General features: G+C 42.0%; 1 protein-coding gene across 5 annotated transcripts in view; it reads left to right on the top strand.

The window, feature by feature from the left end:
• Positions 1–27,255, top strand: part of ADNP2 (ADNP homeobox 2) — a 30,258-nt gene extending 3,003 nt beyond the window's left edge. For 2 of the 5 annotated variants that reach the window (XM_023224805.1, XM_023224806.1), the window contains exons 2-4: positions 6,231–6,351; positions 19,947–20,036; positions 22,507–27,255. In XM_023224805.1, coding sequence (XP_023080573.1) covers positions 6,244–6,351; positions 19,947–20,036; positions 22,507–25,686 — 3,378 coding nt within the window. In that variant the 5' untranslated portion in view covers positions 6,231–6,243 and the 3' untranslated portion in view covers positions 25,687–27,255. Of the gene's footprint in view, positions 1–6,230; positions 6,352–17,295; positions 17,391–18,954; positions 19,314–19,946; positions 20,037–22,506 lie in introns of those variants that run through there. The other 3 variants (XM_023224807.2, XM_023224808.2, XM_031934507.1) reach the window with 3 other exon arrangements.
• The last annotated feature ends 323 nt before the right edge of the window (positions 27,256–27,578 follow it).

Genomic DNA, 27,578 nt, shown 5'->3' with positions numbered 1-27,578 from the left:
TTTTTTTGAGACGGAGTTTTGCTCTGTCACCCAGGCTGGAGTGCAGTGGTGTGATCTCGGCTCACTGCAATCTCTGCCTCCCGGGTTCAAGCGATTCTCCTGTCTCAGCGTCCCGAGTAGCTGGGACTACAGGCGCACGCCATCATGCCGGCTGATTTTTTTTGTAATTTTGGTAGAGACAGGGTTTCCCCATGTTGGTCGGGCTGGTCTCGAACTCCTGACCTCAGGTGATTCTCCCACTTCAGCCTCCCAAAGTGCCGGGGTTACAGGTGGGAGCCGCCGTGCCTGGCCAACATTTTTTTTTAGAGTGTATTTTTTTTCTGTAATAGAATATCCTTAAGAGATCATTATACTAAAAAATCCCCACAGAAATCCTTTATGTACCATTTTGGGAAATAATATTTTCTTGTGCATATCAGTGGAATTTTGTGGTAGTTCCATGCCTACCGCAAACTTTAGGAATTGAGATTTATTTTGAATTGAGATTGATATTGCATGATATATACGTTAGTGCATGATATATACGTTAGTGCATGATATGGAAACAGTTGGCCGCCCTGGTTAGCCTGCTATTTTCTAGTGGTGAAAACACAGATTTTACTGAGCTCTAAGAATCTGTGGAGAACAGTATCCATAGAGGATCTATAAATATGAAAACATCGAACTATTTCCTAGTTAATTCATCCACTGGGCATTTTATATGGAATCTTTTATCTTAGGATTGATAAATTATGCTGTAAGAATGGATCTAAGAATGAATAAATTGTGGTAGCTTATATGGGTAAAAGTCACTTCCCTTCCCCAGTGGTTGGCAACAGTTATGAAACCTGTAGTTTACTTGTATTTTATTTTTTATCCTTTGTTGGTTTCCCTAAAGCTGTTAGGAAACTGCTATAAAAAATAAAAAACAGGAAACTTCCCCCCATTTTTTAAATGAAAAGGTATTTGTGTGCTTGTGCTTGTGTTTTGTTTAGAAGGGCCACAATAACAATGATGAAGGAATGGGAGCACTTTCATTTGAGAATAAAAAGTGCCTATTTTTCAAATTCAAGGGAAAAAAATAAAAAAGTGACAACTCCTTGGTCCTAGTCTCAGGCTTTGAACAAGTAACCCCAGAACCCTGCCCAATCGCTGAGAGCCTCATTTTAGTAAACCCTTTCTGAGGTTCGTGTATGTACAACCATGCTTACATGAATCAGCCAATCACCAATCACTCTGCTTTTAAAAGTCTTTGTACTCCAGGCTTCTCAAAACCCTGTGATAAGATCAGCTCTTGCTGTGTCAGTTGAGACTTTCTTGGAAGCAGTAAATTTAGCTTCCCTGTTTCAGATACATGTGGATGATGGTCCCTACTTTAGACAATATTGTCTGTCAGCCAGCTTTTGGAGAATAACCCCAGAGGATAGACAGGATAGTGGAACTTTAAGGAGGAACTTTAAGGATTTCAATCAAGTCTGGTAGAGTCCGTGGAAAGCAGCTAACAAAATTTTTGTTGAGTTTTGCTCTGGCCAAAGAAGCTGGTCTGGGCTAGAAGGTGACCTTGAGCTTAGTGTTTAGAAATGCATAATGAGGTTATGGCAGCTCTTGTGTGGGAGTGTAAGCTTTTGAAGGCTAGAACCCAAATCAGTGCATTTTATTAAAGAAAATTTTTAAACTTAAAATTTTATAAAGTAAATTTTAAAATTTTATATCTTCCCAGTTCTACAATGCTAGTGATCCTTAAATCTCTCCTTTTGCTGAGACCAGGATACATTTTTCACATTGATAACTTTGAAAATAAATCTCGCCACTCCAGAACAGCTGCTCAAAAACTTGGCGTTTGCTTGTTACCCACCAAAAATTTCTCCTTATTATATGTTAACCCTTTCTGCCTCTTACTGCTTTCCCAGTTTGATTCCAGTCTACCTTTTTGATTTTACTTTTGCCAAATAAATTCAGACTTTTCCTCCTTTACCTCAACAATTTTTGATGCTAATTTATTCACCTTGTATTTCTTGGGCACCAGCTTTCCATAGCCATTTCCTCTTTAGAGGAAAGTGCCTCCCTGGCACTTTCTGCATATCTTATGGTTCTTATCCTGTTTTATTTTATGTTTTTTGTTCATTTAATGAACATTTGCTATGTACTGTGCTCTGTGATGAGACCCTGTCAAGCAAATATAACATGATTTCTGCCCTGAAATAGTAGCCCAATAGGAGAAATGGATATATAAATAGATAATTGCAACATGGTGAGTTGAGACAGTGGAGTGGTATATGGTTATTGTGCTGAGTCCTAGGAGGGATCACTAAGCCTCTCCTTGGGTGGGGGATACAAGAGAGGAATGTAGAAGAAGAATTGCTTACTCAGAAATTGTCCTTAAAAATCATGAGAGAGTCAGGTATGGTGGCTCATGCCTGTAATCCCCGTACTTTGAGAGGCTGAGGGGGAGGACTGCTTGAACTCAGGAGTTCAAGACCAGCCTGGGTAACATAGGGAGACCCTGTCTCTACAAAAAATAAAAAAGGTTAGCCAGGTGTGGGGGCATACACCAATAGTCCAAGCTACTCAAGAGGCTGAGGCAGGAGGATTGCTTGAGCCTGGGAGGTTGAGGCTGCAGTGAGCTGTAATCAAGTCACTACACTCCAGCCTGGGTGAAAGAGCAAGACTGTGTCTCAAAAAGTCTTGAGGGGTATTGCCAAATTACCCTGTAAAAGTGTAAAAATTATAATTTTTCTACTTTTACTACCACCAGATGTTAGTAATCTTAGTAGTTACTATTTTGATAGTAAAAAATTGACATTTTAAATGGCGTTTCTTTAATTATTGAAGTTGAATAACCAAATATTTGCCACTTGAATTTGACTAATATATATTTTAGCTTTTATAGCCTACACATTTAAATGTTTTTTGGAATAGTTGCAGATTTATAGGAAAGTTACAAGTATAGTACAAATAATTTTTTTCGCTGAATTGTTTGAGAGTAAGTTGCCAAATAAGTTGCCACATTATGCTAAATACTACAAGAGCATTCTCCTCTTCTTCCTTCAAACAAGAACATTCTCCTACATATCCATAACAAAACCATCAAAATCAGGAAATCACTATATTCGAGTGGGTTATAGTGTATATAGTTGTATAGTCTATATAGTCTATGTAACTATATAAACTATCACTGTATACCAAACCACCCCAAACTTAGTGGAGTAAGACATTTTATTTAAAAAGCTCATCAGTTCTCTGGGTCAGTTCTATTCAGACAGGGAAGGGAGATGGTTTGTTTCTGGTCCACAGTGTCTGGGGCCTCATCTGGGAAGACTCAAAGGCAGGGGGTGACTTGACAGCTAGGGGCTGGAATCCTCAAGAGGCATCTGCGCTTCCATGCTGGTAGTTGATGTGGAACACCTCTATGTAGTGTCTCTGTGGGCTAGTTGGCACTTTCTACACACATGATATCTGGATTCTGAGCATGATCATCCTGAGAGAGAGGTACGTGGCATTTTTACGATCTAGTCTTGGAATTCTCATGGCATTTCCTCCATACTTTATTGGTTAAGGCAGCCACAAAGTTCTGCCCAAAGGTCAAGAGGAGGGGGCATAGATGCCCCCACTTTCGGGAGGAGAGTTAGGGCCGTATTGTAAGAGCGTGTGGGTTGGAAGGTATTGTTGTGTGTTGGGAAAATTCACTTTGCCACAGGTTATATCTGTTACTTGATATATGCCCAGATTGTCTCTTATCTGGCCTATGGGAGCCCTTTCAAGCTGGTTACTTTTGTGTTCTGTTGACATGCCTCGTTGAGCAATTTCTTTATATTCTGGCACAGGATATTCTAGGCTCATCTTGTCTTTACCATGCTCCAGCCATTTTTCCAAGGGTTCTTTTTAAAGGAAGGTGGTATTTAGGAATTAACATTTGAGCCCTAGTTGTGCCCACTGCTACTGGGGTGTATGACTACATGAGTTCACTTCAGTAACCCCTAGTCTGGTCGAGTACCACAGGGTTTATTTTAATTTTATGCCTTTTTAGATACTGTTTTAAACAGCTTGAGATATAATTTATATACCATACAATTCACCAATTTAAAGTGTACGGTGAATGGCTGTGAGCAGATTCACATCGTATATGCATCACCACAGTTGAGTTCAGAACGAAGAAGCCTTGCTTCCATCACTTCCCAGTTTTCCCAGCCCTGGCAGCCACTGCTGTGCTTTTTTTTTTGAGGTGGAGTTTCGCTCTTGTCACTCAGGCTGGAGTGCAGTGGCGCAACCTCGGCTTACTGCAACCTCCACCTCCCAGGGTCAAGCGATTCTCCTGCCTCAGCCTCCCGAGTAGCCGAGATTACAGGCGCCCAGCTAATTTTTTGTATTTTTAGTAGAGACGGGGTTTCACCATGTTGACCAGGCTGGTCTTGAACTCCTGTCCTCAGGTGATCCACCCACCTTGGCCTCCCAGAGTGCTGGGATTACGGGCGTGAGCCACTGCGCTTGGCCCACTGTTATGCTTTCCATGGATTTGCCTGTTCTGGACACTTCATATAAATAGAATCATACAATCCTTGTGTCTGGCTGCTTTTACTTAGCATATTTCCAAGGTTCATCCATATTGTAGCATGTATGTATTTCATTTCTTTTATGGCCAAATAATCTATTGTATGGATATGCCACATTTTATTTATCCAGTCATCAGTTTATTTATCAAATGCCCCAATCTGGGGGCATTTGGGTTGTTCCCACATTTTGGTGATTGAATAGTGTTGTCATGAACATCCTTATATAAGTTTTTGTGTGGATGTATGGTTTTCATTTCTCTTGAGTAGAATTGCTGGTTCATATGTTATGTATATTTTTAATCTTTTGTGGGACAACCAGACTGTTTTCAGGCACACACCAAGACTGGCTGCACTGGTTTACATTACAGTTAGGAATGGATGAGAGTTCCAGTTTCTCCATGTCCTTGCCAACACGTTTCTTTTTTTTTTTTCTTTATAGGTATCCTGGTGGGCATAGTATCTCTTTGTGGTTTTGATTTGCATTTCACCAAATGGCTAATGATGTTGAGCATTTTGTTTTGTTTTGTTTTGTTTTAAGACAGGGTCTCACTGTTGACCAGGCTGGAATATAGTGGCATGATCAGACTCACTGCAGCCTTACCTCCTGGGCTCGGGTGATCCTCTCACCTCAGCCTCCTGGATAGCTGGGACTACAGGTGCGCACCAGGATGCCCGGCTAATTTTTGTATTTTTTGTAGAGGCAGGGTTTCACCATATTGCCCTGGCTGGTCTTTAACTCCTGAGCTCAAACAGTCTGCCTACCTCAGCCTCCTAAGGTGCTGGAATTACAGGCGTGAGCCACTGTCCCCTGCCTGAGCATCTTTTCATGTACCTTAATGGATATTTTTCTTTGGAGAAGTGTCTGTTCAGATCCTTTGCCCATTTGTAAACTGGGTTATCTGTGTTTTTATTATTGAGATACAAGAGTTATCTGTATTCTGCATATAAGTTCCTTATTAGAAAGAAATATGGTTTGCAACTATTTTCTCCTGTTTTGTGGGTTTTTTGCTTTTTTGATGGTGTCCTTTGAAGCATAAAAATTTTTAATTTTGATAAAATCCATCATACCTATTTTTTCTTTCATTACTGGTGCCTTTTGGTGTCCTATCTAGGAATTCCTTAACGAATCTAAGGTCGTGAATGTTTATGCTTATGTTTTCTTGTAAGAGTTTTGGGCCGGGTGCGGTGGCGCAAGCCTGTAATCCCAGCACTTTGGGAGGCCGAGACGGGTGGATCACAAGGTCAGGCGATGGAGACCATCCTGGCTAACCCAGTGAAACCCCGTCTCTACTAAAAAATACAAAAAACTAGCCGGGCGAGGTGGTGGGCGCCTGTAGTCCCAGCTACTCGGGAGGCTGAGGCAGGAGAATGGCGTAAACCCAGGAGGCGGAGCTTGCAGTGAGCTGAGATCCAGCCACTGCACTCCAGCCTGGGCAACAGAGTGAGGCTCCGTCTCAAAAAAAAAAGAGTTTTATAGTTTTAGGTCTTACATATAGGTGTGATCCACTTTTGAGTTAATTTTTGTATATGGTGTAAGGAAGAGGTCCACCTCATTCATTTGCATATGAATGTTCACTCGTTCTGCAACAATTTGTTGAAAATTATGCTCTAATCCGAGTGTTTTACCAACCCTGTCAAAAAATGTATTTTTGTGTATTATATACATGTACTTATTACAGTTTTGTTTTCTTTTCTTTTAAGGAAAATTTCAAAAATGTTTCAAATTCCTGTGGAAAATCTTGACAACATCAGAAAGGTGCGAAAAAAGGTGAAAGGTATTCTTGTGGATATTGGGCTTGACAGCTGCAAGGAGTTACTGAAGGTAAGAGAACATAAGTAGCCAATTGAAATATGGAGGTGAGATTTGAACTGGGGTTTTCGAAAAGTGGGTGAGATTCCTCAAAATGGAAATTGCTATTATACTTCAGATGACTGTGTGAAAGCCTCATTAGTACTTATTTATGTCTTTATGACATAAAGTGAGCTATTTAAGCTGTTCAGGTGTTTAAGCTACTTTAAGGAGGGGATTTTTCTAGTCATTAGTTATTAAAAAATTGTTTTTGATGTTTGAGAGGAATGTGATTTATTTGTTATTTTAGCAAAAGAAAACTAACTTAATTTCCCAGTGTTAGAGCGATCAACAAATGGGCATGCATCAATGAAATGATAGGGTTTTTCTTTAATCCTGATTTGTGTAGTTGTATATGTGATTTCAGAAAAGTTTTCCTAAAATTTTGTCTGTCCTTATAACATTGAGAATATATAGTTGGCATATATAGTTTTAAAAAATGTTAAATAAAAGTTGTTGTGTATCCTGGCCGGGCATGGTGGCTCATGCCTGTAATCTCAGCACTTTGGGAGGCTGGGGTGGGTGGATCACTTGAAGTCAGGAGTTCGAGACCAGCCTGGCCAACATGGTGAAACCCTGTCTCTACTGAAAATACAAAAATTAGCCGGATGTGGTGGCGGGTGCCTGTAGTCGCAGCTACTCAGGAGGCTGAGGCACAATAATTGCTTGAACCTGGGTGGCAGAAGCTGCAGTGAGCCGAGATAGCGCCACTGCACTCCAGCCTGGGTGACAGAGTGAGACTCCGTCTCAAAAAAAAAAAAAAAAAAAAATAAAAAGAGTTCTTATATATCCTTGTAGTCATTGGTAATGATATTTTTGTTTTGTCTAATCATTTATAGCCTTGCTTTCCCCTTCATTAATAAATCTAGTCTAGGATCAGGTATGTATTTGGTTGTCATGTCTCTTTAGTCTCCTTTTAATATCAATTCAATTTTTTAAGGTGGAATTCTGTTAGGAAATTTGTTTTATTTTTAGGTAACATGTCAGTAACAATGAAAGTTTCTCATCCTAGAGTCCTTTGTTTTTGACTTGACTAGAACTGAACATGACTCATGAACTTTTACTTTCTTAGCCTGAGAATGTGTTTACTTATCTGAATTTGTTCACGACTGTTTACTTTTTCTTTCCTAGACTTTATTTTATTTTATTTTTTTTTTGAGGCGGAGTCTCGCTCTGTCGCCCGGACTGGAGTGCAGTGGCCGGATCTCAGCTCACTGCAAGCTCTGCCTCCCGGGTTTATGCCATTCTCCTGCCTCAGCCTCCGGAGTAGCTGGGACTACAGGCGCCCGCCACCTCGCCCGGCTAGTTTTTTTTTTTGTATTTTTAGTAGAGACGGGGTTTCACCGTGTTAGCCAGGATGGTCTCGATCTCCTGACCTCGTGATCCGCCCGTCTCGGCCTCCCAAAGTGCTGGGATTACAGGCTTGAGCCACCGCGCCCGGCCTTCCTAGACTTTATTAACACAGAGATATGGTACTTCACAAGGAAAAATTTAGATATTTGAATGGCTTAAAACTGTTAGTTAGATTAACTGTTGAATTATTAAAACTATTTTGGGGAGAAAATTTTATTTGTAGTTGGGCCTATATATTATGAAATTTTTGAAAATTCAAGCAATACAGAAGTTTTTTATAGAAAAATTAGAAAACAGACACAGAAACAAGACAGTAAGACTCACGTGTAAACCATTACCCTGAAATATCCAGAATTAACATTGTTATATATCTATAGATTTTAAAAAATGGGATATATTCACATTTGTTTCTTAAAAGATATAGTCAAATTGTATAAGATACTGTACTAGCTGTTGTTTCTTTTTTCACTGAACCTCATAGTAGGAACCTTTTTCCATGTCAAGTGCATTTATTCTTAATCCAGCACAGCAATTAGAGTTCTTTGTTTTCAAGCAGCAGAAACCAATCTGACCAATTTACACAAAAGAAGATTTATTGGAAGCTTCTTGGGGGGCTTAGGCAGGAGAATGGCTTGAACCTGGGAGGCGGAGCTTGCAGTGAGCTGAGATGGTGTCACTGCACTCCTGCCTGGGTGACAGAGAGAGAGACTCCGTCTCAAAAAAAAAAGAATCCAAGTTGACTGGAGAACCAGCCCTGTAAAGAGAAGAGGAACCGAGGGAACTACCTGTCCATCATCCTCACCGCTGCCTTGCTGTGTATTTCAGATTTCAGAGTGGTATGTCACTCTGCCTTCTCATAAGATTTCCACAGCACATGTGACTTCAATCTTAGCAATAGGAGGCTAATGTCAATAGCCTGGCTGAGAAAAGTAAGCTTTAGGAAAGGTAGACTCTTCGACACGCCTAATATTTTCTAAACTATGTCTAAACCCTGCTACACATAGAAACTCTTCATGAGTTTTTTTGTTTGTTTGTTTTGAGACAGAGTCTCGCTCAGTCACCCAGGCTGGAGTGCAGTGTCTCGATCTTGGCTCACTGCAAGCTCTGCCGCCTGGGTTCACGCCATTCTCCTGCCTCAGCCTCCCAAGCAGCTGGGACTACAGGCGCCCTCCACCACGCCCGGCTAATTTTTTGTATTTTTAGTAGAGGCGGGGTTTTACCGTGTTAGCCAGGATGGTCTTGATCTCCTGACCTTGTGATCCACCCGCCTCGGCCTCCCAAAGTGCTGGGATTACAGGCATGAGCCACCGTGCCCGGCCAGGAGTTGTTTTTTTTTTTTTTTTAATAAAAATTAACATCTGATCAGAAATTAACATTGGATCTGGGATGGGTGAAGGACGCTTGTCAAGTTGCCTGCCAAACGTACCTTGGTGCTGCCAGTGCAGGACAGGGATGCTTGCCACCTTGCTGCACACCGAGATGCCACAGCAAGTGTGGCATCCAGCCACCTCCCCCCAACCCCCAATCTGTGCCAGTCCCCTGCTTGGGGCTACAGTGGAATGTGGACCTCTTGATAACCTGGTAAGGTCTTAGGTGGAAGATGTGAGAGAGTGGTTATAGGGTTGGGGACTGGGAGGAAGGCTGAGGCCAGGTGGGCTTTGGGGTGAGGGCAAGGCAGAGAGCAGTATCAGCCCTGACTCTGGAAAGGGTAAAGGAGGCAGACCATGTGTGAGCTGAGACTCCAAGCCCTTGGCATATGCTCCATGTCCCATCAGAGTTCACTTTCGTAACATAAAACACAAATTCAAAGATAAATTGTTAAGAATTCATGATGGTTACCACTGAGCATTAAATCCCTTGAGTGCAGGCTTTGTGCAGCTGTGCTAGTTACATGCCCATGGAGCTGGCCCTCACTGGTATATTTTTTTCTTTTCTTTTCTTTAAGACAGGGTCTCGCTCTTTTACCCATGCTGGAGTGCAGTGGTACAATCACGGCTCACTGCAGCCTCGATTGCCTGGGCTCAGATCATCCTCACAACTCAGCTTTCTGAGTAGTTGGCACTATAGGTGCGCACCACCACACACCTGGGTAAATTTTTTTTGCATTTTTTTATAGAGTCAAGGTTTCACCATGTTGCTCAGGCTAGTCTCGAACTGCTGGGCTCAAGTGATCCGCTTGCCTTGGCCTCCCAAAATGCTGGGATTAATATATGTGTGAGCCACTGCACATGGCCCATGACTAGTATTTTCTTTTATTCATTTATGTTTTTTTGAGGTGGAGTCTCACTCTGTCACCAGGCTGGAGTGCAGTGGCGCGATCTCTGACTCACTGCAATCTCTGACTCCCTGGTTCAAGTGATTCTCCTGCCTCAGCCTCCTGAGTAGCTGGGATTACAGGCACGTATGACCACGCCCAGCTAATTTTTGTATTAAAAAATACAAAAAAGTAGAGATGGGGTTTCACCATGTTGGCCAGGATGGTCTCGATCTGTTGGTGGACATTTGGATTGATTCTACCTTTTGGCTGTTGTGAATAATGCTGCAATGAACATTGGTGCACAAGTACTTGTTTGAGTCACTGTTTTCAGTTATTTTGGGTCTATATACCTAGGAGTGGAATTATTGGGTCATATAGTTATTCTGTTTACTTTTTCAAAGAACTGCCGAACTTTTCACAGTGAAAGTGTACCATTTTACATTCCTACCAGAAGTGTAGAAGAATTAAATCTGTTCATATCATTACCAGGACTTATTTTTTCCTTCCTTCCCTTTCTTTCTCCCTTCCTGCTTTGTTTCTTCTGTCTCTCTTCCTCTCCCTTTCTCCCTCCCTCACTTTCCATCCTAATAGTGTAAAGTGGAATCTCCTGGTGGTTTCGATGTGCCTTTTCATAGGCAAATGAGTTTCAGCATTTTTTCCTGTGCTTGTAAGCCATGTGTATATCTTCTTTGGAAAAATGCCTGTTGGCAGATTCTTTCCGTTTCTTAATTGGATCTTTTGTTGCACAAAAGTTGTTAATTTTGATGAAGTCCAATTTATCTATTTTTTTCTTTTGTTGTTGGTGTTTTTATGTTGTATCTGAGGATCCATTGCCAAGTCCACAGTCATGAAGATGTTCTCCTGTGTTTTTCCTAAGAGTTTTGTGGTTGTAGTTCTCATGTTAGGTCGCTGGTCTATTTTGAGTTAATTCTTATATATTGTGTAAAGTAGGAGTCCGGTTTTGTTCTCTTACATGTAGATAGAAATTCAGTTGTTTCAGCACCATTTCTTCAAGAGACTGCTTGTTCCCTATTGAGTGGACTTGGCACCCTTATTAAAAATCAGTTGGTCCTGGATATATGGGTTTATTTCCATACTCTCAATTCTATTCCATTGATCTATATGTCTGTCCTTATACCAATTCTATACTGTTTTTTTTTTTTTTCCTCTTTTGAGACTGAGTCTTACTCTGTTGCCCAGGCTGGAGTGCAGTGGCACGATCTTGGCTTGCTGCAGCCTCCGCCTCCCAGGTTCAAGAAGTGATTCTCCTGCTTCAGCCTCCCAAGTATAGCTGAGATTACAGGTGCCTACGACCATGCCCGGCTAATTTTTGTATTTTTAGTAGAAACGGGGTTTTGTCATGTTGGCCAGGCTAATCTCAAACTCCTGACCTCAAGTGATCCACCCACCTCAGCCTCCCAAAGTGCTGGGATTACAGGCGTGAGCCACTGTGCCCAGTCCCTATACTGTTTTGATTTAAACAAATAGTAAGTTTTATAATAAGTTTTGAAATTGGGAAATGTGAGTCTTCCAATTGTATTCTTTATTTCAGTATTGTTCTGGCTTTTTGGGGCCCCTTGTAATTTCGTATGAATATGAGGATAGACTTTTTCATTTCTGCAAAGAAGACTGTTGGAACTTTGATAAGGATTGTGTTTTATATTACTTTGGGGATTATTGACATCTTAACAACATTGTCTTCCTATTTGTGAACATACTCTTTTTTTTTTTTTTTTTTTTTTTTGAGACGGACTCTTGCTCTGTCGCCCATTCTGGAGTGCAGTGGCGCATTAGAACAAAAAAAGACAAAAATTAACGTAACTGTTATTTCTGAATATTTTTCTTGTTTTGTGTCTATTTTGTAATTTTTCTATAAAAACTTCTATATTGCTTGAATTTTCAAAAATTTCGTAATATATAGGCCCAACTACAAGTTAATCTGATTTAGGAGATTCCAAGGATTTTAGGAGTTGTATGTCAGGAGATAGGGATGAAGACCAAATGTATATTTCAGAATATCATACATGGCACATATTTTTCTATTTTCAAACCTTTAATCCAAAATGACTTTATATTTAAAGTCTTAATAGACAGCATGTAATTGGTCTTGCTTTGTTACCCAACCTGTTAGTCCATGCCTTTTGAGTATCTAGACCCAGGGATTGGCAAACTATAGCCCATGGGTCAAGTTGGGCTTGCTACCTATTTTTGTAAATACAGTTTATTGGGGCCAGGTGCAGTGGTAATCCCAGCACTTTGGGAGACTGAAGTGGGAGGACTGCTTGAGGCCAGGAGTTTTAGACCAGCTGGGACAACATAGCAAGACTCTGTCTTTAAAATAATAAATAGGCTGGGTGTGGTGTCTCACACATGCAATCCCAGTGCTTTGGGAGGCCGAGGCGGGTGGATCACGAGGTCAGGAGATCGAGACCATCCTGGCTAGCATGGTGCAACCACATCTCTACTAAAAATACAAAAAATTAGCCGGGCTTGGTGGCAGGCGCCTGTAGTCCCGGCTACTCAGGAGGCTGAGGCAGGAGAATGGCGTGAACCCGGGAGGCGGAGCTTGCAGTGAGCTGGGAATGTGCCACTGCACTCCAGCCCGGGCGACAGAGCGAGACTCCATCTAAAAAAGAAATAGCCAGGTGTGGTGGTGTGCACTGGTAGCCTCAGCTACTCTGGAGGCTTAGGTGGGAGGATCCCTGGAGCCCAGGAGTTGAAGGCTGCAATGAGTCATGATTACACCACTGCACTCCAGCTTGGGCGACAGAGTGAGACCCTGTCTCAAAAAAATTTTTTTTATTAAACGTTTATTGGTATAGCTATTCTCATTAGTTTGATACATTGTCCAAGGCTGCTTTTGTGCCCAGTGTGGCAGGATTGAGTAATTGTATCAGAGATTCTATAGGCAGCAAAGCCTAAACTATTTATTAACCTGTCCTTTACAGAAGAAGTTTGCCAGTCCTTGTTATCTAATGTGATTATTGATATGGTTGGTTTTAAATCTCCCATCTTGGTGTTTGTTTTTTTGCTTGTCTCATCTGTTCTTTATTTTTCACTCTTTTTCTGCTTGCTTTTGGATTGAATATTTTTTATGATTCCATTTTATCTCTCATTGACTTATTAGCTGTAGATCTTTCGCTGACTTTCTTCATATACTGCTACTTCATCTGTAGTATTAGAACCTTAGAGCAGTGTGCTGTAATGTCTTCTTCCGGCCTTTGTTCTGTTGTTTTCTTCCACATGTTAGAAATCTTACAATATGTTGTTACTTTTATTTTAAACGGTAAAAAAGAAAAAAATTATATTGATCTTCATGTCATTGATGATAGTCGTCATCCCTTTGTGTAGATGTGTATTTCCATCACGAGGCATTTCCTCTGCCTCCTGAAGAACTTTGTATTTTGTAGTGCTGATGTACTTAATTAACTCACTATACTTTCTCTCTAAAAAAAGTTGTGTCTTTAGGAAGGAAGGTGTTTTTGCTAGGTGTGGAATTCTAGTTTTTTTCCCTTTTAATATTTTAAAGATTTCACTCTATTGTCTTCTGGCTGGCATTTTTTCCAACAATGTGTTTTCTGTCATCTTTGTTCCTCTCTGTATTTTTAATACTTTGACTATAATGTGCCTTGGTTTGGTTTTCTTTGTGTTTCTTTTGCTTGGAGTCTGGTGAGCTTCTCGATTTTGTGTGTTTGTAGTTTTCATCAGATTTGGAAAATTTTGTGGCATCATTTCTTCAACTAGTTTTTCTTCTCTTCCCCACTTTGTCCCTGATACTCAATTACACATATAATAGTTCCCCTGTATTCTCAGTTTTGCTTTCCATAGTCAACCATGGTTTGAAAATACTATATGGAAAATTCCAGAAATATTTCATACATTTTAAGTTCCATGACATTCTGAGTAGTGTGTTGAGATATCGCACCACCAAGCTCTACCTTTCACCTCACTTCATCTTGTCACGTGAGGCGCCAAACAGGCATCGTGGCATCTCACATCACCATAAGAAGGGCGAGCACAGTAGAGTAAGATACTTTGAGAGACCACATTCACATAACTTTTATTACTGTATATTGTTACAATTGTTACATTTTATTGTTGTTAATACCTTCCTGTACCAATGTCCTGTACCAAATCTAATTTATAAGTTGTATTTTATTATAGATATGTCTGTGTAGGAAAAAACATAGTGTATGTAGCATTTGGCACTGTCCACAGTGTCAGCATCCACTGGGGTCTTGGAACATGTCCTGTGCTGATAAGGGGGGACTCCTGTATATTAGGCTCCTTGATACTGTCCCATAGCTCGTTGATGCCGTTGTTGGGGTTTTTTCAGGGGTGTGTGTGTGTGTGTGTGTGTGTGTGTGTGTGTGTGTATTTCTCTTGCTTTGTCTTCAGATTTACCAGTTTTTGGCAGCATCTAATCTGCTCTTAATCCCATGCGTTGTATTTTTCATGATAGTACATTTTTCGTTCGTGGAAATGCAGTTTACCATCCATCTTTCACTTTCTTTCACTTCTCTCGTTGCATTCATGTTTTCTGTAATTTCTTGTTCTCCTGGTTTTGGGTCATATTTTTCTGCTGCTTTGTATGACTGGCAGTTTTTGTTTTTTGTTTTCTGACTGGCAGTTTTTGGCCACACGCTGGACATTGTGTTTTATGGCTGCTAGATTTTGTTGTTTCATTTAAATATATTTGGATTTTGTTCTAGAACATGTTTAAGGCACTTGAAATTTTTAAGCATTGCTAGAGTGGGTCTGGACGGTCTGGGACTCTGGAGACAGACCTCGCTGTGAGGGCTTGACTTAACGTCACTTATTAAGGGGTCATTAACCTCTCCTGGTGGACTCTCTGGTGTTTTGACAGTTGTTTTACCTTCTTCTTTCACTGGTTCCCACTAGTGAACCAGTGGAAAAGTCCCACTGGTTTTCTCACACATGAGAGCATCAGGGCTCAGAAAAAGTCTTCAGGAGGCCCTGTGCCGATTTATCACCCTGTGCCGATTTATCACAAGGTCATCTGGGGTGATAGTGGCTTCTTTCTTTTGTCTATTTGGAAATAGTGAAGTCTTGCTTTCTATTGGGTGATAATGATTTCATAATTACTGTGGGGCTCTTCTTAATTCCAGCCTTCTTGATTCATTTCTGCTGCTCTAGCAGCATCTTTTGATTGGGCTTAGATTCTTGTGTGCTGGTTTTTAAGATGTACTTAAAGTTCCTTTGTGTTTCCTAGTGTTTATGCTTATTTCTCTTTGTTTCAAATATTTTTGCTCTTTGTTGGAATCAGAATAATGGACCCACGTGTTGTATACTTCGTCTTTTAAGATAGTTCTGAAAATAACCTAACTTTCAGTAGAAATCTTTGTAATAACTTGGCCAGGTGTGGTGACTCATACCTGTAACCCCAGCACTTTGGGAGGCTGAGGTGGGTGGATCACGAAGTCAGGAGATCAAGACTAGCCTGGCCAACATGGTGAAACCCCATCTCTACTAAAAATACAGAAAGCAGCCGGGCATGGCGGCATGTGCCTGTAGTCCTAGCCAGTTGGGAGGCTCAGGCAGGAGAATTGCTTGAACATGGGAGGTGGAGGCTGCAGTGAGCCGAGATTGTGCCACTGCACTCCAGCCTGGGCGACAGAGCAGCACTCTGTCTCAAAATAAATAAATAAATAAATAAAAAGAAATCTTTTTATAACTTGTCTTTTTCTTGTTAGTTCTGAATTGACTTGATAAGCCACATACTATCGTAGAGTTAAAGGTAATTGTGTTAACTATTTTTCTGTAGTTTTTTATATTAAAAGTAATCATTGTTATAAAAATAATAGTATGTGAATGTTTGAAAATGCAGGTAACCGTTTCTAATTAGAAAATGAAATTTAAAATGCCACATTTCTGTCATTCAGAAGTTGCCACCATTAACAACATCGTATTGTTTAGCTGTTTATTTCTGTATGTTATCGTTCTTCCCATGAGATTGTATTGATTAGCTATTTTATCACTTGCTTTTTTCACTTTCCTCTGTCTTGTCATGTATTACATGTTCACCTTATTTAATACACAGTCCATAGTCAGATTTCTTCAGTTTTACCCAGAACTTTTTTGTTTGTTTGTTTGTTTTTGTTTTGAGGTGGAGTTTCACTCTTATCACCCAGGCTGGAGTGCAGTGGTGCGGTCTCGGCTCTTTGCAACCTCTGTCTCCTGGGTTCAAGCAGTTCTCTTGCCTCAGCCTCCCACGTAGCTGGGATTAGGAGCACCCACCACCATGCCCAGCTAGTTTTTGTATTTTTAGTAGAGACGGGGTTTCACCATGTGGCCAGGCTGGTCTTGAACTCCTTACCTCAGATGATCCGCCCGCCTCAGCCTCCCAAAGTGCTGGGATTACAGGCGTGAGCCACCGCGCACGACCCCCAGAACATTTTTTACGCTCGGTTTATGTAAGCCGGAAACCGTGTGGACCCTGTTACATCTAGTGGTTGGGTTTGCAGTGCTTTCCCTTGGCCAGACCAGCCTCTTGTCCTGCAGAGGTGCCCCTCCTTCCAGATCTGTCTGGTACTTTCTTGTAGTGTTGTTTCAGCTTAGTCCCCTGTCCCCTGAGCTGCTTTTAAATGAGAAGTTCTACTGAAAGGCCCAGTTGATTCAAGTTAAGCATTTTGGGCTAGAATACATATATGATGTTCTGTGCTTCTTGTGTCACTTCAGGGACCCCAGTCATATTTTGTTGCTTCACTACAGTAGGTGGCAGTCTGGTCTTTGTGTGTTACATTCTTTCTGTGGCCTGGAATGTAATGCATTTAGCACCTGTTGATAATCCTGGTCCTAGATGGTAGTTTTATTGGGGGACTTGCTGTGAGGGAGGTCTTTCTGATTCTGTCACTTGTGGATTGTTAGCAGACTTTCTTCTGTAAACTCTTGTTACTCAGCAGTTGGGACTGTTTGGTTTCTCTGGGAAAGGCAGGATAGTTTTATCCTTTCCTTTGAGCTGTCACTTTTCAAAGTGAGCAGTTAGTTAACCTTTCCAAATGGTGATTCGTGAAATGCCTTTTTTTCTTTCTTGAGCACTTCTGTGGCTCTCCTGTGACTTTGTGTGTTTGGGTCTCTCCAGCCGTTTGTCTTTCTGATGCTCAAATGTTACAGCATCCAGGTGCTCCTGGTGCTGTTGTCATGACCCCTCCCCTAAAGGGTCTGTGAGGGTGGGTCCCTTCTTTGAGCATTTGTCTCATTTGTTTTTGAGCATTTGTACTTGTACTTTTCTGTAGGTTCTGAAGTTGGCGTCGTGAGCTAATTCTGAATGCACTGTTACTTCACAGGACTGTCCACACCATGCGATTATGGACTTGATACCTCTTTATGCTCACTTCTTAATACAGTTTGCACTTCTAAACAAGTGAGCTGTGCTGCACAGGTAAAGTGCTTTGTATGACTACACTTTCTACACGCTTTGGGAAGTAGCTGAGAGCAAAACAGGAGTAGATTTTTACTTCTTTCAACTCAGAAGAAAAGTAATCTTGGGCCACATGGACTTTAAAATTTTAGATAGAAATGGAAAATGTTTTTCTTGTACGCCTTCTCACTTAGTGTCTGATTTTCACTTTTTAAAACATTGTTGTTTAAAACCCTCTGCTGCCCTGCATCAGGATTCTGCCCCAGGCCTTGTTGTTTTTCTCTCTCTCCTGTCCCCTCCCTGTCATGTTAGCCACCCCAGCCCCCTGCCCACGTCACGCTCGGGTCAGGCAGACACAGTTGGAGCTCTCTGCTTTATACCCCTTTACCACTTCATGGTTGTTATTCATAGCACCTATCACCCATGAAAGACAGTATTTTCTTGTGAAGAAAAATTTTACAAAATATCGGTGTTTCTCAATTGTGAAACTGTGAGGTTGGGATCTCATTTGTCTTATCATGGTTGGATCCCCAGAGTCCAAAAGAAAATATTTGAGGGTTGAATTAGTGATGACTACAAAAGGATGAGGTAGATTCCTGTTCTGTGGAGCTTGTAATTATTTTGTCTGAGGCCATTTTACCTGAATGCAAGGTGGAGGCCTTCTTTCTACCTTTCCTCCCTTCCCTACCTGCTGCCAGCAGGCTTTGGAAGTCAGCCGTTGAACCCCTGCTCTGAGGATGCTGCTCCTGTGGGAGGTCTCGGCTCATGCATTTCTGGCCTCTGGACCCCTTTCTAGGACCTACGTGCTCCTCTTCTCTCCATGTTTACCTGTCCCGGAGAGTCTCCAGTATGCACTGTGTTTCTCACACTACTGCCTCTTTCAGCTGATGGTGAGGTTTTTCCTGACACCGTTGTCTACACTATAGGTCTTTTGTATAGTTTTCTCTCTCTGGCAAGTGTAACTTTTTGGGTGAAAAATGATTGATTCCATCTGAGAAAAAAACCCTCTACACGTTCTAGATCTTTGTTTAACTGCTTTGAAAAATATTTAAAGAGTAAGATAAAAATACTTTTCTTTCATTCCCTAAGACAAATGGATTGAACAATAGCAGTAAAGTATAACTTAAAAAGAGTGTGTTCAAGATGAAGATTTTTTTTTTTTTTTTGATTTAAGTTCTAGGATACATGTGCACAACGTGCAGGTTTTTACATATGTATACACGTGCCAATACTATGCAGCCATAAAAAGGGATGAGTCATGTCCTTTGTAGGGACGTAGATGAAGCTGGAAACCATCATTCTGGGCAAACTATTGCAAAGACAGGAAACCAAACACCACGTGTTCTTACTCATAGGTGGGAATGGAACAATGAGAACACTTGGACACAGAGTGGGGAACATCACACACTGGGGCCTGTCGTGGGGTAGGGGAATGGGAGAGGGATAGCATTAGGAGAAATACCTAATATAAATGATGAGTAATAAATCATGCTACTCTAAAGACACATGCACACGTATGTTTATTGCGGCACTATTCACAGTAGCAAAGACTTGGAACCAACCCAGATGAAGATTCTTTTACTTTGAAGTACTTTTTTGTTTCTTTATATGTACTCATGAAGCTACATGGGTTTTAGAATCCTTATGTTTAGGCTTTGCGTATGTATAAAGGATGTAGATAGTTACTTGTTGGGAGGTCTTCTCTGTTTATTTCTTATGAATCTAATTTTGACTTTGATTATTTCAACCTTTTCCTCAGTTCTCATACTTAAAGGGTACTCCATCAAAACTTGCTGAGAGCTTTATAGTCTGTGTATATCCAGAGGTTCTGCATCTGTTGATTAAACCAACTATGGGTTGAAAATATATGGGGGAGAAAATGGATGGTTGCATCTGTACTGAACATGGACAGACTTGTTTTCTTGTCATTGTTCTCTAAACAAGGTGAGTAGGAAGATGTGCATAGGTTACATATGTGCAAGTAACTACACGATTTAACATAAGAGGCTTGAGCAGTCTTGGATTTGGTGCCTCCAGGTGGTCCTGGAACCAGTCCTCATACCGAGGGGTGACTGTACTTTCATTTATTTCTTCCCCTGTAGATTTCTAAGGTACCAAGTAATCTCATCAGGTTCGTTCTTTCCTTTCCTTTTCCTTTTCCCTTTTCCCTTTTCCTTTTCTTCCTTTTCTTTCTCTCTTTCTCTCTCCCCTCTTCCCTCTTTCTCTTTCTCTTTTTTCTTTTCTTTTTTGACAGTGTCCTGCTCTGTCTCCCAGGCTTGAGTGCAGTTCACAGCAACCTCCACCTCCCAGGTTCAAGCAGTTCTCCTGCCTCAGCCTCCCGAGTAGCTTGGAGTACAGGCATGTGTCACCACGCCCAGCTAATTTTTGTATTTTTCAGTAGAGGTGGAGTTTTACCGTGTTGGCCAGGCTGGTCTCGACCTCCTGGCCTCAAGTAATCCACCCTCCTCAGCCTCCCAAAGTGCTGGGATTACAAGCGTGAGCCACCGTGCCCGGCCTTATAATCTCATCAGGTTGTAATTAAATATTTCTTTCTCTTTTTTTCTCCCTTTTTAAAAGGACCTTAAAGGCTTTGATCCGGGAGAGAAATACTTTCATAACACATCATGGGGAGATGTTTCTCTCTGGGAACCTTCTGGAAAGAAAGTGGTATGTATTTTTTGTATTTGTTTTTTCATGTTTCCTCAAAAGTGAGGAATGAATGTAAATGTGGTCTAAAGAACATCACATGTATTGGGGTTGCTGGTGAGTGAATGGGGAGGAGGAATAATGCAACCTTTCAGAGAAGTGGCAAGAAACCAAGTATAGTGTGTGGTGAGGCAGGGTTAGTGATGCTCTGCGAGTTTTCTGTGTGCGAAGTTGACACAGTGATGCAGTGAAACTATTGTTTGTCCTTGATTATAAGATGTCATTGCTGTAAGAAGGACGTTTGATTTAATAATTGTTCTGAGTAAAACAAAATGCCACTACATTAAGTGCATACAGTGAATGTACATCGTGGTTTCAGAAACTGAAATAAAAATGCAGACCTCTGAAAGAACGTTTTAAGTAATTAGAAGCCTCAAACAGTTAAGCAGATTCAGGCTAAAACATGAGCCATACTGCTGAATTCTCATTAAAGTGTTTTCTGGGACACCTGTTCTGCCACCGGTTGTTGGCACCTTCTTCGGTATCACACTCAACTCATCCCAGACTTGACTTGGCTGTACCCTCTCACCAGCTTCTGTTGTCAATGTCATGCTGGCCTTGGGAATTTGGGCTTTAACATATTTCAGAAATTGAGTCGTTGTCAGAATTTTTTTTGTTTTTATTATTTTTGGGGGGACAGGGTGTCACTGTTGCCTGGGCTGGAGTCCAGTGGCATAATCTTAGCTCACTGCAGCCTTGACCTCGTGGGTTCACAGTGTCCTTCCACTTCAGCCTCCTGAGTAGCTGAGACCAAAGGTGCATGCCACCATGCTCGGCTAATTTTTTTTGTTTTTATTTTTTGTAGAGGTGGGGTCTCACTGTGTTGCTCAGGCTGTGCTTTGTCAGAATTTTCTGTAAAGATAATTTTTGTTAGCCCACTTTCTTTGAGTGCCGTTTTTCAATCTGTGACCCGACACTCTCCTCTCTACCATGAGATGCAAGATTCCTTGAAACCACAGTGATTTAGTTCTCCTTCACCTGAGCACAGCTTGTGGCTACTACAGGATGCCTCATTTAGCAGATCCTGACTTCATGAATCTTAAGCCTCATTGATTTTTCTCATCTAAATTCTTAAAATATCTTATGATGTAACTCCAGTTACTCAGGGGGCTGAGGCAGGAGAATTGCTTGAACCGGGGAGGTATAGGTTGCAGTGAGCTGAGATCACACCACTGCACTCCAGCCTGAGTGACACAGTGAGACTCTGTCCAAAAAAAACCCCTGAAGAATGGAAGTATGTGTGTGTGAGTGTGAGTGATAATGAGCACACAGGTTTAGGAAAGGATGAGAATTAACCCTCGATCACTGTGATAGTGCCATAGCCAGCTCGGGGGCTTTAGAAGAAGCTAGGTCTTAGCTTCCTTGTTTGTGGAACTGGGGAGCGGGTGTTTTGTGGTTCATCAGCTCTGGGTTCTCAAGACTCTGTCATGAGACCAGAGATTTCAGTGTTCTCTCAAGTTATTGCAAACCAGCAAGTCTTACTGGATGTTAGAACAGAGTGCACCCTGTTGTGTGAATGTGTTTTTAGGCCCCGAACTTGTTAAGTTCCCCAAAACATGCCTTAAATAGAAATTCCATATGGTCAGTGTTGCATTCTGTGGCCTTACCCTTATGTTAGGGTCATCCATAGTGTGAGTTTAGGCTTAGTTGCACTTTCTTTACTATTTATCAGATAGTTTATTAGGTACTTGTATGGGCCAAACACTGTCCATTTGACTCCTACCTTCTCTAGAAATAGGGGAAGTAGAACGATAGTAATGATGGGTTTAACAGTTTGAAAGTTCGATTAGTTGTGGATAAATTCCGGAGGTTTTAGAATTTGGAGCAAAAATAACATTGGAATTAAGAGAAATGGGATGGGGGGAGAAAATGCTTTCTCTTATAGAAAATTAATGAAGCTTTTAAAATTGATGCTGTTAATAATTCAAAGTACAGGACTAAGTAATTGTATCTGTGGTTTTGGTGGATGACTTAGAACAGGGGCCAGCAAACCGTGAGTGTGAGCCAAATCCTAGATGTGTATGAATTAGCCACGACTCATGAGCTAGGAACAGTTGTTAGGCTTTTAAATGCTTAAGAAAAAAATGACAATACTATTTTGTGACATGTGAAAAGTATATGAAATTCAAGTTGGTGTTTGTAAATAAAGTTTTATTGGAACATAAATTACACATTCTTTTGGGGACTTTTGTACAACAATGGCAGTGCTGAGTAGTTGCCACAGAGACTGTACTGTATGGTCCACAATCCTAACATAAGCATTCTCAGGCCCTTCACAGAAAAAGCTTACCAACCCCTGGGTTAGAAAACACTAAATCAGGTTAAATGCCTAGCACATTTGGAGAAAAGGGGTCAAGTCCTTTGGGACTGTGGAAGGTTAGCATCTGACAGTTTATTCAACTATGCTTAAGGCTTTCTTTTCTTTTAACAGAGATACCGAACAAAGCCATACTGTTGTGGCCTCTGTAAATACTCTACAAAGGTGCTTACTTCATTCAAAAATCATTTACATCGTTACCATGAAGATGAAATTGACCAAGAGCTGGTGATCCCTTGCCCAAACTGTGTATTTGCATCTCAGCCCAAAGTTGTGGGAAGGCACTTCAGAATGTTCCATGCGCCTGTGCGGAAAGTTCAGAACTACACAGTGAATATTTTAGGTGAAACTAAATCATCTAGGAGTGATGTGATAAGTTTCACATGTCTAAAATGTAACTTTTCAAACACTTTGTACTACAGCATGAAGAAGCATGTGCTGGTAGCCCATTTTCACTACTTAATTAACTCCTACTTTGGCCTGCGAACTGAGGAAATGGATGAACAACCGAAAACTAACGATACTCTTTCTATAGAGAAGATCCCACCACCTGACAAATATTTCTGTAAAAAGTGCAACACCAGTGCCAGCAGCCAGGATGCATTAATGTATCACATTTTGACATCAGACATACACAGAGATTTGGAGAATAAGCTTAGATCTGTGATTTCAGAACATATTAAGAGGACTGGACTCTTGAAGCAAACACACATTGCTCCAAAACCAGCGGCGCATTTGGCTGCACCAGCAAACGGCAGTGCTCCAAGCGCTCAAGCGCCGCCTCCTTGCTTCCATCTTGCTTTGCCACAGAACAGTCCGAGCCCAGCCGCAGGACAGCCAGTGACTGTGGCCCAGGGTGCCCCTGGAAGCCTCACTCATTCCCCGCCTGCTGCTGGCCAATCCCACATGACTCTGGTCTCCAGCCCTCTGCCCGTGGGCCAGAACAGCCTCACCCTGCAGCCCCCAGCACCTCAGCCCGTCTTTCTTTCTCATGGGGTCCCACTTCATCAGTCTGTGAATCCTCCTGTGTTGCCCTTGAGTCAGCCAGTCGGACCTGTCAATAAGTCTGTTGGAACTAGTGTCCTCCCCATAAATCAGACTGTCCGCCCTGGGGTTTTACCCCTCACCCAGCCTGTGGGACCCATAAACAGACCTGTTGGGCCTGGGGTTCTTCCTGTGAGTCCCTCTGTCACCCCCGGAGTCCTGCAGGCTGTCTCACCAGGGGTGCTCTCTGTGAGTCGGGCAGTCCCATCTGGAGTCCTTCCTGCAGGCCAGATGACTCCTGCAGGGGTTATCCCTGGGCAAACAGCCACTTCTGGGGTTCTTCCTACTGGCCAGATGGTCCAGTCAGGGGTTCTCCCCGTGGGTCAGACAGCTCCGTCACGGGTTCTTCCCCCTGGCCAGACAGCCCCACTGAGGGTTCTCCCTGCAGGCCAGGTGGTCCCATCTGGGCTGCTTTCTCCCAACCAGACAGTCTCCTCCTCGGCTGTTGTGTCTGTAAACCAGGGTGTGAATTCTGGGGTTCTGCACCTTAGTCAGCCTGTTGTGTCGGGAGTTCTTCCTGTGGGCCAGCCAGTGAGGCCTGGGGTCTTGCAACTCAACCAGACTCTGGGCACCAACATTCTGCCTGTGAACCAGCCAGTGAGACCTGGTGCTTCGCAGAACACCACCTTCCTAACTTCAGGCTCTATTCTCAGACAGCTCATCCCTACAGGGAAACAAGTGAATGGGATTCCGACCTACACGCTGGCCCCCGTGTCTGTCACTCTGCCGGTTCCCCCCGGAGGCCTTGCGACTGTCACTCCGCCCCAGATGCCCATCCAGCTCCTACCGTCAGGTGCAGCTGCACCGATGGCCGGTTCCATGCCCGGCATGCCCTCTCCTCCAGTGCTGGTGAATGCTGCCCAGAGCGTGTTTGTTCAGGCCTCCTCCTCTGCAGCAGACACAAACCAGGTGCTCAAACAGGCCAAGCAGTGGAAGACCTGCCCCGTCTGCAATGAGCTCTTTCCGTCCAACGTCTACCAGGTCCACATGGAGGTAGCGCATAAGCACAGCGAGTCCAAGTCTGGCGAGAAACTTGAGCCTGAAAAACTGGCAGCGTGCGCACCATTTTTAAAGTGGATGAGAGAGAAAACGGTGCGATGTCTGTCTTGTAAATGCTTGGTCTCTGAGGAGGAGCTTATACACCACTTGCTGATGCATGGCTTGGGGTGCTTGTTCTGTCCATGCACCTTCCATGATATCAAAGGTCTTTCAGAGCACAGCAGGAACAGGCACCTGGGGAAGAAGAAGTTGCCTATGGATTATAGCAACAGAGGTTTTCAATTAGATGTCGATGCCAATGGCAACCTGCTCTTTCCCCACCTTGATTTCATTACCATATTGCCAAAGGAGAAGCTTGGGGAGCGGGAAGTCTACTTGGCAATCCTGGCTGGGATACACTCCAAGTCACTGGTGCCCGTGTATGTGAAGGTGAGGCCTCAGGCTGAGGGCACCCCCGGGAGCACTGGCAAGCGAGTGTCCACCTGCCCCTTTTGCTTTGGCCCCTTTGTGACAACGGAGGCCTACGAGCTGCATTTGAAGGAGAGGCACCACATCATGCCCACAGTCCACACGGTCCTGAAGTCTCCCGCCTTCAAGTGCATCCACTGCTGTGGGGTCTACACTGGAAACATGACCTTGGCTGCCATCGCTGTCCATTTGGTGCGCTGCAGGAGTGCTCCGAAGGACAGCGGCTCAGACCTACAAGTCCAGCCGGATTTTATTCAGAACAGTGAACTGCTTTTAGTCAACGGTGAAGTGATCCATGATTCCGGTTTTTCTGTTAAGAGAAAGCTGCCTGATGGCCACTTAGGGGCCGAAGACCAGCGGCGTGGGGAGGAGCAGCCTCCCATCCTGAGTGCCGATGCAGCCCCAGGTCCGGAAAAGGTTACAAGTGTTGTGCCTTTTAAAAGACAAAGGAATGAAAGCAGAACAGAGGGACCTATTGTCAAGGATGAGGCTCTTCAGATTTTAGCATTAGATCCTAAAAAATACGAAGGCCGCTCTTACGAAGAAAAGAAGCAATTTCTTAAAGATTATTTCCATAAGAAACCATATCCTAGTAAAAAGGAAATAGAATTGTTATCCTCACTCTTTTGGGTGTGGAAAATTGATGTGGCTTCATTTTTTGGAAAACGAAGGTATATTTGCATGAAAGCAATAAAAAATCACAAGCCTTCTGTACTTTTAGGCTTTGATATGTCTGAACTTAAAAATGTGAAACATAGATTGAACTTTGAATATGAACCATAAAACTTGTAAAAAAAAAAAAGTAACTCTAAAGTAGTAGATAGATTTTTTCGGTTGAAATTTCACAGTGTTTTCCTCACTGTATTGGTGAATCCACCTCAGTGGTCGCTGTGCTGCTCTGCAGAGTTACTTCAGGTGCTGGAGAGACCCCTGTTACCAGGAAGCCAGTAGTTATTTCACATCTATTGTTTCCTGCAGTTTGATTTGTAACAATCGTTTTCAGGTTTTTTTCTGTCATGTAAATGAAATCTTTTGATATTTCATGCACGCCTTGTTTTCCCAGTAGTGTCAGTATCGTATGATAAGAAACTGAAATCTATAAATAATTTGCTTTTTCGTTTAAGGACATTTCAGCCTTTTTCAGAATACTTGATTTAACTGCGAGAGGAAGCATCGATTTCCTTCAGCTTTCCCTGCAGCAGCGGATGGTACAGTGAGTGTTCAGCGATGTGGGTACAAATCCCTGTGATGTATGTATAAGGCTCCTTGAGGATGCAGTGCATTAACTTACGCTGATTTGTTTGTAAGATCTTAGATCTTTGCTTATAGATTATAATTTTGATCTGCATTTTTTTAGGTTTGTCCTAATGGCTGTTTTTTTTTTGTTGTTGTTGTTGTTGTTGTTGTTTTTTTACCCATAACTCATAGAAAATCAAATATTTTTATTTGTTAAAAGTAGACTGAATCTGACATCTGGTATGCTGGTATGTAGCTCATAAATCAAGAGTTATTTTACAAATAAATTTATTCTGTAGATGCAGAAATATTTTTCAGTGTAGATTTTCCCTTTCTTTTGATATGCTAAGTCATTTCTCCATTCAGAGGTAAAACAATAAATTTTTAGTGCCTTTAGAATAAACATTGAAAAAATGCACCCCAAAACTCTTCTCCTAACCTAACTACTCATAAACTAGTGAAAGGGAAGGACTATGATACTCAGGAATAAAATTACTGCCCCTGAGTGTGGATACTAACTTAAATTTCAGCACAGGTTTTCAGGGGACACGGTGAAGTTTGCAGACTGAGATTTAAGTTTCCATGGTTGGTACAGTAAGTCTTTGACCACATTTTCTGAAGGTCATGTTTAGTGGGGAAATGGGCTTTTCTCTAGCTGGTTTCGGCTGGAAGCTGTTTCCGGGTGGATGGGATGGCATATTGTTAAAGAATCTCCATTGTTGTCACTGGGTGTTAAACCTCGTTTTTTTCCCCACATGATATTAAAAAAAAAACTTAAAGCACCAGAACTAGTCATGGAGAGCAGCCAGTTGAGATGGGAAGTCGTATTTCTGGTGGTACACGGCAGAGGAGCCTGTTCACTCTATCTTCAGGTAGAAATATTTGGAGGATGTGACAGCCTCTAAGAGATATAATGTTACTTACCATGTGGATTTTAAAAAATATAATACTTGCATGTAATTGCTATAATGTGCATATTTGAGGCAGTTGTGAAACTGGTTTGTGATTGTTGGTGTACTCTGTTGTAAATTCAAAGAGAGCTTGTTAAACTTTATTTTTTTTTTTACCTGTTGTTTTCAGAGTGTCTATTTTGAATTAAAATTTGTTACACCACTGTAAATAGAACTGTTTAATTCTTTTAAAAGTTAAAACATTATTGCGAATCATAGGAATAACCTCAGTATGGGAATAGATACCACAGTTATTTTCTGAAAAACCTTACTTGTCATTTGTGTGAAAATAAGAACATAACCCAAAAGGCCTCATTACTGAGGTCACAAAATAGGTGTGACTAGAGATTCCTGATGATTCTATACTGGTAGCCCGGAAAGTGCCAAAGAAGGTAACTGGGGTGTCGGTGCTGTGAAGTTTCCTTCCCTGGGACTGTCGTTCAGGGTCAGTGTGGAGGAGGTGCTGATGAGGAGGCAGCTGCTGTCTGC

Source organism: Piliocolobus tephrosceles, chromosome 18 (assembly GCF_002776525.5).
Source record: "Piliocolobus tephrosceles isolate RC106 chromosome 18, ASM277652v3, whole genome shotgun sequence".
In the NCBI taxonomy this organism is placed as follows: domain Eukaryota; kingdom Metazoa; phylum Chordata; class Mammalia; order Primates; family Cercopithecidae; genus Piliocolobus; species Piliocolobus tephrosceles.
This window is presented reverse-complemented; position numbering and strand designations above follow the sequence as displayed.